Below are 14,414 nucleotides of genomic sequence, written 5' to 3'. Positions count from 1 at the left end.
GCATATAAAAGACTCTTACTGACTTTTATCTATACCACTCCCAGGTACCCTCTTGAGCAGAGGTTTCCCCATGAGCATGAGAGAGGAGAGCTGCACTGGAAGTTTTCTGTTTCATGTGTTTCATGTTGTGATCTAAACCTCGTCATACACCACAGTTTGGGATGCCATTCCACATAAGTACACTGATCTTCAAAGGGTCCTTTTTTTGCTCCCCTCCGTTGTTCATACTCTCATTTTGATACCTCTCTGCTGAGGTGGCATGGGGGTCCTCATTGATTTCCGTTGAAGAGTCTGTACAGTCACTTCCTGCAGCTACCCTCTGTTGAAAGGTGAGAACGCTGCACTTTAACAGCTGAGTCTGAATTAGACTCTGAGCCGTGGGAGCATAATCACATTGGACTTGCAGTGTGAATCACTGAGGCAGGTTCTGGATCCTTTCTCCCACATTGCTGTCTTGATGCTATATTTGATACTTCATTTGCATGCACACAACACAACGCTCGCAGTTTACAATGGTAAACCTCAAGGAAAGCCACATTCAGACAAAGACTGCAAATAAAAAGAGAAAAGGCTCCCAGCTTCCAGACAGACGTTGTTAAATTCTTTATTATATATTTTATCTTGATGGAAGAAGATGCAGTATGCTGCTGGTAACAGTGATCATGGATTCATCATACAAATTATTAAACTGGATAAGATTTCAAACAAATTAAAATGCATTGTTTAATTCCTATATGGTTTGAATTATTTATTTGTTTGATATTGCATATAAGGCAATTCAATATCATTCACATGATGCACAAAAGACATGTGAAATAGAAACATTGAAAGACATTCAATTTGTGGAGGATTAAAAACAAAGCTCTTAAAGAAACATATTTTGTTTCAGGAGTTGCTTAATATGTCTGTTTCTTCTTCATCATTTTGATTTATCATTGTTATATTTAGATTTTCTCTTCATTTGTAGTTCATATGATAAATGCTGAAAATGAAATTTCGCTTTAAAGCTACAGCATCACTTTGTATCAAAGCGTGCATTCAAATCAATGATCCCTTTTTGTGCTTGTGTGCATGGTGCTTTGCTCGTCGTGGTCCCAGCCATGACCAGTTTCTGTGGCAACATGATTTTGAAAATAGCTCCTCTCTAACGGCCCACTGCTGTCGCAAGTTCTGCAGGCGGCAGCCCGCTCTTGACGCATGACTCATTCATTGCTCGTTATCATCCCACTTTCATTTCATCCTACCCAAGGTCTCCTGCTTGGATATCTGATGGAGACGGTTGTGTGGGGGCGGGGTAGTGGATACTATAAAGCCGGTGTATCCATGCTGTGATTGGCTGGTGGGATCCATTTAATCCGCTGTGACTACTACAGGGTCCGCCCCCTGCACTCCTCCCCCTCGCTCTCCTGCCCTGACGGCATCCATACACAATCGTGTGCTGTCTCTGTTCCAGCGAGAATATCAGCTCTGCACAGGGAGGAGAGGATTAGCACAACCACCCAGCTCATCTGCATACACGTTCCCAGAGAACCATATGAGCACTCAGGGCTGCACCTCTTTTGTATAAAACCTGGCACTCCTATAACAGAGGCTCCACTTCATCTACTGTCACTGCTGTAAGAGGATTTAATAAGGACAACATTTTTTCCCCTTTTTGGATTATTTTAAATTATTTTCAGGATCTCTTTTTTTTATTAAAATGTATTTACGTGAAGTCTCTATTTAATTGGGACAATGCAAGTAATATCATTTGATATAGTCTTGCTCTGAGCATCACACAGTTTTCCCTTTATTTTTTGGGACTTTTCCACTGAGGTTGTTCCTTCATTTGGGAGACTGTACCACCAGCATGCCATCTAGAGAGTCCTACGAGGTTCACAAGGAAGAGAAGTCCCTGGTGCAGAAGGCTAAGCGAGAGGCCAATCAGGAGGATATTCTGGCGGCAGCTCTTGGGATGAGGATGGGGCCACAGAAACCTCCAGCCACTTTCTGGCAGCCACTTAAACTATTTGCCTATTCACAGCTCACCTCACTGGTTCGCAGAGCCACGCTGAAGGAGAGCGAGCGGACACCCAAATCTGAGAAAGTCCACAACTTCAAGGTGAGACTTAAAGAACTCTTATCAGCTGTTTCCTCTCCAAAACGTTGCTTTAATTTCACCGTGTGGCCAGAGGGCTGTTTCTCATGCCTCCCTTGTGAGAGGAAGAGGGGGGAGTGTTACAGAGTGGGAGAGAGGGCATGAGCTGTTTTGGTCTGTCCAGTGAGCCTTTATCAAAAGAAAAATCTGTTGGGTGGTCTGTGGACCACTGCTGTTAGTTTGAGCTCCAGATGGACAGATTAGGCTGATGGAGAGGGGAAACAGTGGAGGAGTCTATCCCTACTTGGCTCAGGCTCACTCTCCTAGTTTGGCTGGTTAATGGGATGGGAGCAGGAGGTGAAATATTATCTTCAAAGCTTTCAAACTGCCGATGTTTACCAATATATTTATACTGCATTAATCAATGTTGCATTTCAACATTTTTGCAGTGCATAGTTCCTGATCAAAGCTTCCACATGCAACTAAAGGTCTCACAATGTGAGTAAATGTATAATGAAGTATAATTATCAACAACATCTGTGTGCTAAAAACACGTCAAACATTCCAAATTAAGCTCTCGAGCAGTTAAACATCACATTTATTAAATTGAACTACAGTTGTACTCTTTACATTTTCATAACCTTCTGCCTCCAAAATCAATTATTCTAAATAAATACATTAACCACCTGCATGAAGCTGTTTTTCTCGCCAGTAAACCAAAAAGAAAGACATGATGCAGTGCGTATCAAACCAAACAAAGAACAATTATACAATCATATAAACAGCACAAATTGATTAGAGACATGTTACGTTGTAATGCTAAGATTCTGTAAGTATCAAAAGAAATGCCTCCAGGTAATTGCTATAACCATCAGTTAATATTATTTAAAACATTGATCAAACTGCACCGTGTTATGTCATTTATAAACTAGCAGTTCTTTACCAGAGTGGTTTGTTTGTCTGCTGTCTCTGTTGTTGACTTATTATGAAAACAGAGAGAGATGTGGCTTGCCCTGGCTCCCAGAGGCCTCCCTGATTGGATGGGCTCTTGTCACCTGGTGCATTTCTAGGACTTCCTTTCTTTCAGCAGCAAGGTGGCCTCCCACTGTTCCCATAGCAAGTTTCCCCTGACATCTTGCACCTTCACTCTGATGAAAATTCTAATCCTACTGTGATGGCAAAGCCTCAGTATTGTCAATTTGAGGGTCTGTTTGAACAACAATCCTCCTCTGCCTCATTTAAAGTGGCAGCACCCGCAGGTCTAAAGAAGGAGATATGATGTCTATGAAGCAAGCGGCTGCAACTCCCCACTGTCTTCTCCTTCATTACTAATGTCTGTCACTGTCCTCCTCTCTGTTGTAGGTCCATACCTTCCGAGGGCCTCACTGGTGTGAACACTGTGCCAACTTCATGTGGGGACTGATGGCTCAGGGGGTCAAATGTGCAGGTACAGCTTGTGCTCAGGCTACACAGTCGTATATACACTGTCTTTATGGTACATTCATGGTGTACAAAGGGAGCATTGCTGTATATGGGTTACTTGGTTATTAGTGCAACTGGAGCTGGATTATTGAGTTTTAATCGAAAATCCCAACAGTGGTTTGTGGATTAGTGGTTGTATAATAGAGTGAAATGAGAGCTTTATATGATGTAACGTGTACTTTACACTATACGTTAGAACCTTGTTTTGACCTACTTTCCCCCCTACTGCTTTGTGAATGGAGTACATGTATATTAACCAGTAGAATAATCCGTTTTAGCATTGTCAGTCATCACTGACAAATTATTTAGAAAATCACAAAGCTTTTTAATCTTTTGGGAAATAATTCAGTTTTTTAGTTCAGTTATTATTACAATAACAAAAGCAATATGGGATTCCATTTCCATGACTTTCATGGATAAACATTTGCTGCATCATAACCTAATAAACACACAACAGAAGGCTCGCTACAGCAGCAGACAAAAATAATATGATTAAAGGTATTTCTATTTTTCCAAATGCATTTAGTCATTATGCTCCACAGTGTGAGCATATTTTGAAAAACATTCACCTTCAATTTGTAATAATGTTCAACCCTTAATTCATATTCCTTTACTTTGTGTCATACATGTAACATTCCCACATTATTGTGAGGTAAATGGTTCTGTTGTATTTACCTCTTTGCTTGTCAAATGCTCTGATTTCTGTTTCACCGTAGCTGTTGTTGGAATTCATTTCACATCCCAGAATAGTGCTATAATATAGTCTGATGTGTGTCTTTGATGTTTTATTGATGAAACAAAGTATGTCACACAAATCTGTGGGAGCGCTGGCCTTAATTATTAACGTTCTGACTTTGAACGCTGACAACAAAAAAATAAAAAAGGCACATATGCTTGGAGCTAATCTTTATAAACTCTTATATTGTCATTTCTTCAGTCTGGACCGCAGCGACCAGAATCTAGGGCAGCGAAGTCTCACATGATGCTCAGATTTGCATACCAAAAAAAAATGTTCTCCCACCCCCTTTTTCTTTTTGTATGTGTGAACTGTTTTTGGCTGCGTGCCAGGAAGCCAGCCTCTGCTTGTGCTTGTTGTGCCACATTTCCTCATCAGAGTACGCCCCCCAGCCTCATCCCTTCATGCCCATGAAGGAAAACAAAGCTGGCATGTCTCTTTAATGAGGAGCAGAGCTCGGAGCGTGGGGAAGGACCTCTGTTTCCACACACATTAAAATTCACCGGCTTCAACCAAAGAGCTAGGTCAAGCAGCTCAACCTCTATTTAACTTACTTGGTTAAAAAAAGAAACAGACCATCCAACAAATACAGTGGTACATTTGGTTTTCAGTTCCAGTCAGAAAGGAACCAGCTTGAACTGGTAACTCTGCTGGTCGACATGGTGATAGTGTGCTGATTAGAAATTAGCAACCAGCCACCATTAAACCTTTTCTCAGAGCCCTTTAGCCAAAACAGAGCTGCAGTCTCCTCTCCATAGCAACGGAAACGGAGCTGACGGTGCAGTAAAGCAGCATCCCCTGTTCCAGTGTCCCTTGGGCCTCTTTCTCACCCTCACCCGGCCCACCTGGGACCCGGGGCCGTCAGTGTGCTCACATGGACAACAGGAGCTCAGCAGACCTGTGTCTGTTGACAGGCCATCCTTTATTGCACTGCCTGTCTCATATCATGAAGAGAATCATCTCTTAAAGTAATTACATTTCTGCATCAATGCATATAAATGCAGGCTTTTCTCCAGGGATCCATATTAACCTCAATATTGCCTGTGATCCTCCAGAAGCATAGATTATTTGCTCTCAGATGTATTTTTACAAGTAGCGATACTTCTGAGGAATTACAATGTTATTTTTTTTAATGTTTTAGGAAAAAAAAGAGCAGACAGCATTTGTCAAAAAAACGCTATCAGTACTTGGAGACGGCTCAAAAGATCTAAGAGTTTGAAGAGTTGCCCTATTTCAGTCTGGGAAACTAGGTCTAGTGTAGCCCGCAGCGCCTCAATTGCTGCTTCCACAGCCATTGTGTGTGAGCTTGGATTTGGAAAAGAATAGAGCACACAGCAGTACGCTCACTATCCCTCCTCCAGGCCACAGTGTTTTCAGTGTTCCTCTAATTCCCTCCATGCGTCTCTGTTACAAAGCAGAGCTGCAGTCTCTCTCTGCATCTGCTCTCCACGGGCTCCTCTGTTCCCGACAAGGTGAATCCTGCCCTGAAACAGCTGTGCCTCAGGCCCCATCCGCTGTGACTGAAGACAAAACGCAATGTGGGATACTTAAACTGACATCATGACTAATATGCCATTTGAACAACCAGTGTGGGGCATCCTGCGCCGGGAAATATCATATAGGAGGAAAAAAAGATAAAAGAGAATCACCCCACTTTTGGTGTTATCTATTGCATTTTGCCTGTTGTTTGAATTACTATTAAATGCTTTCATAGAAATTGAAAATAGATACACACAAACATTTCCTAAATGAATGCACTGTCTTGTGGTTACTGGTTTACTGTTCTTAATAAACAAATGGCCCTCTGGAGGTGACTTTGGATCAGTCCGCTGCTCAAGGTGACTTCTATGCTATGTGTGGTGGAGAGAGAGGAGCTCTCCAGTGGTCATGTGACATTTAGGGGGCAAACATTGATCAAGGGAATTAACACTCCTCTGCAAGCCAAAACACACATGAAACCAGCCGACCAAATCCAAATGATCCTGATGTTGAATGTACATTTGCATTTTAGTCCTCAGTTTAGAGATAAAATGACTGACCTACAAGAAATAATTTATTTGACTTTGTATTTTCAGTGACAATTCTTTTTCAATTCAATTTTTGAACATTTTTTAAGCTACATGAACTATACCTGCTGTATGTCTCTTTCTGTAGATTGTGGTTTAAACGTCCACAAACAATGTTCATCTCTGGTGCCCAACGACTGCAAACCAGACCTGAGACACATCCGTAAAGTCTACAGCTGTGACCTCACAACCCTGGTGAAAGCTTACAACACAGCGCGACCCATGGTGGTGGACATGTGCATACGAGAGATCGAGTCTAGAGGTCAGTTTAGGACGTCTGTGTGTGTGTGTGTGTGTGTGTGTGTGTGTGTGTGTGTGTGTGTGTGTGTGTGTGTGTGTGTGTGTGTGTGTGTGTGTGTTTGATATGTATCTCAATATAACACAATGTTTTCCAAGATGTATATATGCACTTTAGTTTATATACTAATTGAATACATCTTAAACCCAAACAGCTGTAGAACTAGACTCTTATTCTATTGAAGGATTATAGCTGACATGATGCAAACGAAAGGCTGTAATAATTGAAGTCACCACTGCATGCTTCATGTTTATATGCAGCCACATTTATAACATTGAAATATGTATATCCATCTTGTGATTTCTCTGAAATATGTTAATTTAATTTCAAGTTTCGGAATTTATTTTAAAAACGTCTTTTTTTCTGGTTTCAAAAAATCATATAAAACAATGAAATGTTTAGCATTTTAACCCATTCAAAACTTAAATTTCAGAAAATGTATTTTTGATGACTTAACTGTTAGAGTTTAGATCTAGACACAACCAATTTAATTAACTGATGGATTTGGATATTGGACACTTACATTGTCTATCTGTGAAACCTCCAAAAAATAAACATCAACTATTATGCATAAATGCATTGAAATGCATAAATTACTCTCTGGAAATGTCCACATTCAGATGGCTGGTTTTAAAAGTAACCTATTGTTGGATCCTGTTTAATAATAATAATAATGCATTTCATTTTTATCGCACTCTTCCTTCAAAAGAATCTCAGAGTGCCACACATATAGTAAAAACAAATAAAACTGTACTTACTGTATTTATGGTGCTTTCCTCTCATTTTAAATAAGCGAGCTACAATATATATACTACTTAGTTTGAGGTGCTTAAAGACTGCCTACTTTAGGCAATGTTTTTGGGCGGGGAGAATGACTGAGAGGAGTAATAAGTGTGCTGGTAATTGTGAACGCGTAATGAGGAATACATTACTCCGTTTCCTGCTGCCTTATTTGATTGCGTTTCAGTTAAATCATTCAACTATGTATGAAACTCATTGCTCCCTCATTGTCTGCCCTCTAATATATGTCTGTAGCTAAGTTTGATTTATGTCTTTATTATGTTGCCCAGTGATGCAGAAAACTATTGGCATGAGCCCATGTTGTTCTATTTTGTGACATTGTGGACATTTTATCCTTAATTTCCTATGCATATTTAAGGGTGTTTAGTGGCATTTTTTTAATTACCCAAGGCGATACATGCTGGGGAATTTTTCTACATTAATCATGAAAGCCCTGACAATGTCTGAAAGGTTCTTTTTTTTAAACATTGTTATTATGTTTGTTCCTCAAGGACTGAAGTCTGAAGGCCTTTACAGAATATCTGGATTCAGTGATTTGTTGGAAGAAGTCAAGACGTCGTTTGACAAAGGTATGTGTTCCTTTATTGATTTCTGTCGGCCTATAACATGATGATTGACATTGCATGCTTTCACATGTTTACATAAGACACAGAACACTTCAGATTAATGAGAAAGTGACACATTTGTGGAGGATTACTGTCCATCTGGGAGTGCAGATCCTATCCTGACATGTCCCTCTCACGCAGGGTTTCAGAGTGTTGACAGACAGGAAGACCTCAGGGGATACAACGCATGGATGTAGTCTCACTACCTCAAACATCGCTGTAAAGAAATAACAAAAAAAAAACGTCCGCTGTGTTGGGATTCAGTAGTCGACTTAGTCAAAATGAGCCTGTCTTTGCTCAGTGCAGTGTGAATTTTAACTGTAAGAAAAACCCTGCAGCAGTGGGCTAGAATCTTCACCAGATCCGCATGTGGGAGATCATCCATGACAGAGTGTCACTCCAGTTCACAGCGCTGTGATGTTCAGTCTGCCAGCACAAGTAGGCCATGGCCTGCTCTGGAAAGCATGCATAACTGAAGGAAAGTCAGAATAAAACAGGCCAGGCGGATGATAGCAGCTACTTTGCAAAATACAAAGCGAGAGAAGATTTTTTTCCCCTTTCCACCCACAGTAACACAATCTCTTTACTCCTCAATTCACACGATGATGTGAAAGTGTTGATGTCAACCATTTCTACAGTGTGAAAACTCACTTCTTCTTGTCTCCCTTATTCCATCACACATCCTCACAGATGGTGAGAAGACAGACATCTCAGTGAATGCCTATGAAGACATCAATATCATCACGGGTGCACTGAAACTTTACCTCAGGGATTTGCCTGTTCCCATCATCTCATATGATGCTTACCCCAGGTTCATCGAGGCTGCAAGTAAGTCACAACAGTCAGAAACACACCTGTTTTACTGCGTTGGATGCTGCTGCAGTTAAAGATGGCAAACAGTCTCCGTTAAGCTTCATGCTGCTGTCTTCAGGTGTTTACACAGCAAGCCACACTACAGACATTAGCTGCAAGTATTTTATCTTTAAAATATTTATTTGCAGAACATGCCAGACACATGTATTAGCTGTAATATGTTGGCTTACTCATGTAAAATCTGATGCATCTGTATGTGAGGAAATCAAATTAAATGAAATTTGATTTCTGTCGAGACTGATTCCATAAATATGTTTTTAATGCATATATTCTGTAGTTTGAAGGGTTCTTGTGTTAGAATGCACTCAACATCATGTACTTTTGAATGTGTCACTCCTTTGCTGTTATTTAAAACGTTACTTGCACAGATTGTATGGTTATTAAGGAGAAAATGGAAAACATTCATTGGTAATTTCCCTCAGTTGCATTTGGAACCGAATTGTTCAAATGCAGCTACAGCTGACTTTTTTTTAACTCAAATTGTGCCCCTACTTTGCAAAGCACAACAGTCAAGGACACATTCACAATGTTAATCTACATTAGCCATCTCAAGCAGCCTCAGACTTCCTCTGAGAGACTAATGGCTCTTATTCCCCACAGGAAATAACCACATTGATTTCTGCTTGTGTCCTCTGAGGTCAGAGAGTGTAGTCTGGCCTCTCTAACCATACGCTCCTCTTTGTTTCTGTTCAGAGCTCACAGACCCAGAAAAGAAGCTGGAAGCTTTCCGTGAGGCTTTAGCTTTGCTGCCGCCATCACACAGTGAAACTTTAAAGTACCTCATGGCGCACTTAAAAAGGTGAGCAATGCAAAGAGCTAAAGGACTATGTGAATATAAATAGGAGAAATGGGTTGTAGAAGAGGGGGATGATTATGTATTGTTTGGGCTTTGCTCAAAAAGAAAATAGAAAAATTATGTCCAGTCGCCCTCACCACAAAACAAATTTTCATTATTCCTATTTTCAGTCCCTCCAACAGATTATTTCCAGAATTAGTCAGTTTTTCCAACTTTTTAATACTTTTTCTTCTTTTCATACATATGCAGGGTGACACAGAATGAAAAATTCAACCTGATGAACGCAGAGAACCTCGCCATCATTTTCGGACCCACCCTCATGCGCGCACCAGACCTGGACGCCATGACGGCCCTCAATGACATCCGCCACCAGAGACAGGTGGTGGAGGTGCTCATCAAAAATGAAGATGTGCTCTTCTAAACACAGATCAGGACTTTTATAGAACGGCTATCTAATCCTTCTTTTGTGTAAAGACTTGAATGACTGTTTGTATTTCATTGATTGATAAAAAATTTTTAAAGCCCTTTGTATGGACTAGTGCTGCCCTAACATCCCTCCTTCCCTGTATCGGGTGTGGACGATGAACTTTACACTTGTAACTACTTTATGTCTCCCCATTTTTGTCGGGGGATTTTCAGAAGCTGACAGGCCAGCATGCATGGTGCAAGGTCTTTGTTGCTTTGTAGTCGTAACGCAGCATGTGTTAAGATCGTGTAGCGCTGAGATTTCGCTTTTGTCTGTTTTGTAGTAGTTATAGTCTACATTCCCAGCTGCCTGCTGTGCATTTTTTTTCTGTCTCACATTGTAGAGCTGGGTGTAAAAATATGCTACTGATATTTCTGGGGTAATTTCTATGACGCTGTATTTTTTTTATCTCCTCAACTGTTTTTATGTGACCTGAATACCATGTAGTTGAATGCGCCTTTCCTGTTAACGTGTACACACTGGTGCAATTTGCCTGACTGTAACATTTTATTGTGTTTAGAACAGCATTATTTGTGAATTACATTTTTTTATTGTAATGCTTTTGTACGCAACTTGTGCATGATCACTTTAATTTATTAAACCTTACTCTGACAAATGCTGTTCTTAATATGTCATCTCACTTCCCATAATAAAGATCTACATCAAATTGTGTGTCAAAACTGCATTAACTACTTTTTACGGCCACTTTTGGGCAGCATAAACAAGCTGTAAACAAAACTTAAAAGTTTATATGATAAACATGTTGTCATTTTCATTTGGAGTTGTGTTCCTGGTCACCTGGCAATTATGAGTCCAATATTTGCTCTCGTTTTCTCTGCCAGAAAGATCATGCGGTCGTTTGCGCGTGTGTGTGCGTCCGTGAGTGAATGTGCACCTCTGTGTCTGTCCAGGGCTAATCTTGCATTCTGCTGCAGCGATCTGCATTAAGGTTGCCCAGTTTTAGCTGCATGCTCAAGGGCCTTGGTTGCAGTAGCTCAAACTGTTCTGCCTTTTTGGCCAGGTCGTCATTGTACGTGAGAAATGGGTCTCTATTGATTTATCTGGATAAATAAAGGTAAAAGAAGAAAATGATTTTAAAAAATGTGTTATACTGCCATTGAATGCCTGCTGACTTCTGATTCACTACTCTCAACCGGACGGGTCGCTAGTGATACCCCAGCTGAGTGCATCTCAAAGTTGTAAGCCATACAAAAAAATCAATGATTCGTAAATAATTCAAATAATAATTTGCGATTGTCAACATAAAATATATACTTTACAGCAACAACTAACAATTTTAGCTTTTGTGTGTCAAAGCTTTGTCAGGCAAATGTTTCATAGCGGTAAACAACAGTCGTATACAAGCTCTAACCAGGGACGGTGACATCTCAAATGATGCAGAAGTAATGCTGCCTCTGAAATCACATGGGATCCTACTTCACATGAATCCAGCCACTCTTTACTGTCCTGTGTCTCTCTACACCTCCTCACAATCAATTTGTTTGATTGAGGGCATTGACACATTTTCATTTGTCTTTGCCCTAAAGGATAAGTCCGGCAATAACATTTGACATATTGTCATAAATCATTTGAAAAGACTAAAACCAACAATTTATTTATCTCACTAACAAATATTGACTGTAAAGCCAAAACTAATTACTCCATGTTGCACGAAACACCTCAATGCGCTGGCTGACTTATTCCATCATCATCATGGACAATTTTGGGTAAAAATAAATTCTCACTATAGCACCAAATGAGTATTAATTGCTGAAAATAGTCCCCAACAAATGCACTTTTTATTCCTGTTTGAGTAATAAGAACTTCCCCAGCTATTTCAGATAATCAGCCTAGTTAAAAAAAAATGTTTTGACCCATTTTTAAAGATTTCTGTCTTCAACTGATGGGCCACGGACAGCAAGGGGAAATCAGATATTATCAAGATATAGACAAACACATCCTTGTCTTTTCATGGGATTTGATGGCAATAAGAAACATAATAACAGCATCTGTATCCTTGAAAAGACTCACAAATACATAAACATTTGATGTTGCTTAAAACAATTTGACCTGAGCAACATTGTGGCTGCAGATATGACTGACAGTCCTCCATTCTGTATATTCAGAATGACATGTTGTGCCTAAAAGCCACATGTCATGTGACTTTACTGTAGATAAACCCCTCAAACGACACATCAGTCACACTGATTCATGGTGAGATTAAAACCAAACACACAACACCTAAGGCCACACCACTCGAGAGACTGTTAATTACTGTATATGTGCAAACAATGCCACATTCAATTTATGCATTTTAGGTTTAATCACCCACAGGTTATGTCTTTCCAGGCAATTTCTACAAACCAGCCATGCACCGCTATCAGTGACTCATTACACAACCACTGTTTTAAACAGTTTTAGGCTCCATTAGGTGTTATTTGGATAGTATCTCCATTCCACATTGCATGTTAATTATTTTTTTCTGTGGATGTGAGCTTCCAGGTGTATTTATTATTGACAGATACTAAATCTGATGAAACCACAGTGTTTGGGACACCATGTTGTTCAAAGCTTTACGTTCAGCTTTTCCCCGCTATTAGGTTTTTTCTTTAAACATCACCACAAAGCATCTGAGAAGCAATCACTGCTTGACATTTAATCACTCGGATTGTGTGACCACATCACATTCAGTTAATGTAAGCTAAATTCTGACTTGTCTCTGGTGATTGTGTGGCAAAATTGGATTTTCATCCGACCGTTTATCCTCCCCCGCCATTGTCAGCCATTTTAGATATATCATACCTTCATCTACATCAGACATTGACTGTGAAAGGAGGTAAACCACACCAATAAATCTATTAGTCTGAGGCTGTGATAACACCGCGTTGGAGTAATGTCTGCCAAATGCATTGTGCGCTAGATTTGCCTCATTCCCAGTAATGAGACCAAATGTGAAAGGCTGTGATCCATGAGATAACTGCCTTTTTCACTGTTGACTGGATGGTAATACTTTCCTCTCCTGCAAACAGCTGACCTCAATACAATTTCAAATGTTGAAATATAAAGAAATATATTCAGTTCACCAATGGGAAGTATTTGAAATGGAAAATATTTACTCAGTTAGATCATGATTTGTTTTTGTATTTCATATAGAACACGCAACAGTGTAATAACATTATTAATAAAAGGTGATTTATGAATATTTGTGTTTGTGTTTTATATACAATGGTAATGTATATGAACGGTTAATTTACCTTTTAACAAACCCACACTGTCAAAATATTACTTGGATACTTGGCAACAGGGAAACCATATAATGGTTTATGGTAATGTAAATATATGAGAGTCTCTTCAAAGGAATGTTACGAATGCTGTTCAATGTCAAACGTTTCTTTATTTATGTTGGAACATCATGTAAAATAAACCACTCAACACACATCATAATCTCCTCTGTGAAAACTGTAATCCTCTTAATCTTCATCGAGGCATAAACATCCAGTATGTTGTCCAGTTTTCATCCACCTCCCAGCAGATATTACATGGACGCTTTCATTCAGATTCAATGAACATTTAATCACACACAGTGCAGTTATAAACACAAAGCTCATAGTCCTCCAGAGACTAGAATTCAAAGTGTTTTAATTAACAGTTGACAGAGAACCAAAACGCATGGGACTACAGGTTGGCTGAGCAGATACAATGCTGCTTGTCCCGTGTTACACGACAGACTTGAAGAAAGGCTCACAGGGTGTGAATTCAGGTGGTCTTAGTGATTGGAGATAGAAAGGGGGTGGGTTGAGACAAATCCCTCATAATTCAGACATTGCCAGAATGGTCATTTGTCTCTAAGTAAGATGAATGAGGCGGCCGGTTGAGTGACTGGCTGATTGAACGGATTCGGGTTGTGAGGAAATTGAGTTGCCTGACCCATCGAGGGCCAACCGGGTGGGGTAGTGCAGAGCAGAGGAGGGAGACATGGGTGTAACACCTGGCCCCCAGGAAACACACAAGGCTGTTAAACCTCTGAATCATCTAGAATTATAGTATCCAACATTGTGGAGCAACTGGATATGAAAGGCGCTGTGAGAATCCTTTCAAAATGAAATGTAACAAAGTTTCATTGTCCACATTAAACGACTAATAATAAAAATCAAGTCACAGACTAATCATTCACCTTCACTAAAACTCTTGTGGAGCTTACAGTATTCTCAACG

At 40.0% G+C, this 14,414-nt stretch overlaps 1 protein-coding gene across 1 annotated transcript; it reads left to right on the top strand.

The window, feature by feature from the left end:
• Nucleotides 1-1,849: 1,849 nt before the first annotated feature.
• Nucleotides 1,850-10,155, top strand: chn1 (chimerin 1; the record flags this gene model as incomplete). The annotated part of the gene is made up of 7 exons (XM_079230710.1): nucleotides 1,850-2,101; nucleotides 3,440-3,524; nucleotides 6,450-6,623; nucleotides 7,952-8,029; nucleotides 8,756-8,893; nucleotides 9,632-9,737; nucleotides 9,984-10,155. 7 exons carry the CDS (start codon nucleotides 1,850-1,852, stop codon nucleotides 10,153-10,155), a joined length of 1,005 nt encoding a protein of 334 aa, XP_079086836.1.
• Between the last annotated feature and the right edge of the window lie 4,259 nt (nucleotides 10,156-14,414).

The sequence above is a fragment of the Taurulus bubalis genome (assembly GCF_910589615.1).
Source record: "Taurulus bubalis genome assembly, chromosome: 15".
In the NCBI taxonomy this organism is placed as follows: domain Eukaryota; kingdom Metazoa; phylum Chordata; class Actinopteri; order Perciformes; family Cottidae; genus Taurulus; species Taurulus bubalis.
This window is presented reverse-complemented; position numbering and strand designations above follow the sequence as displayed.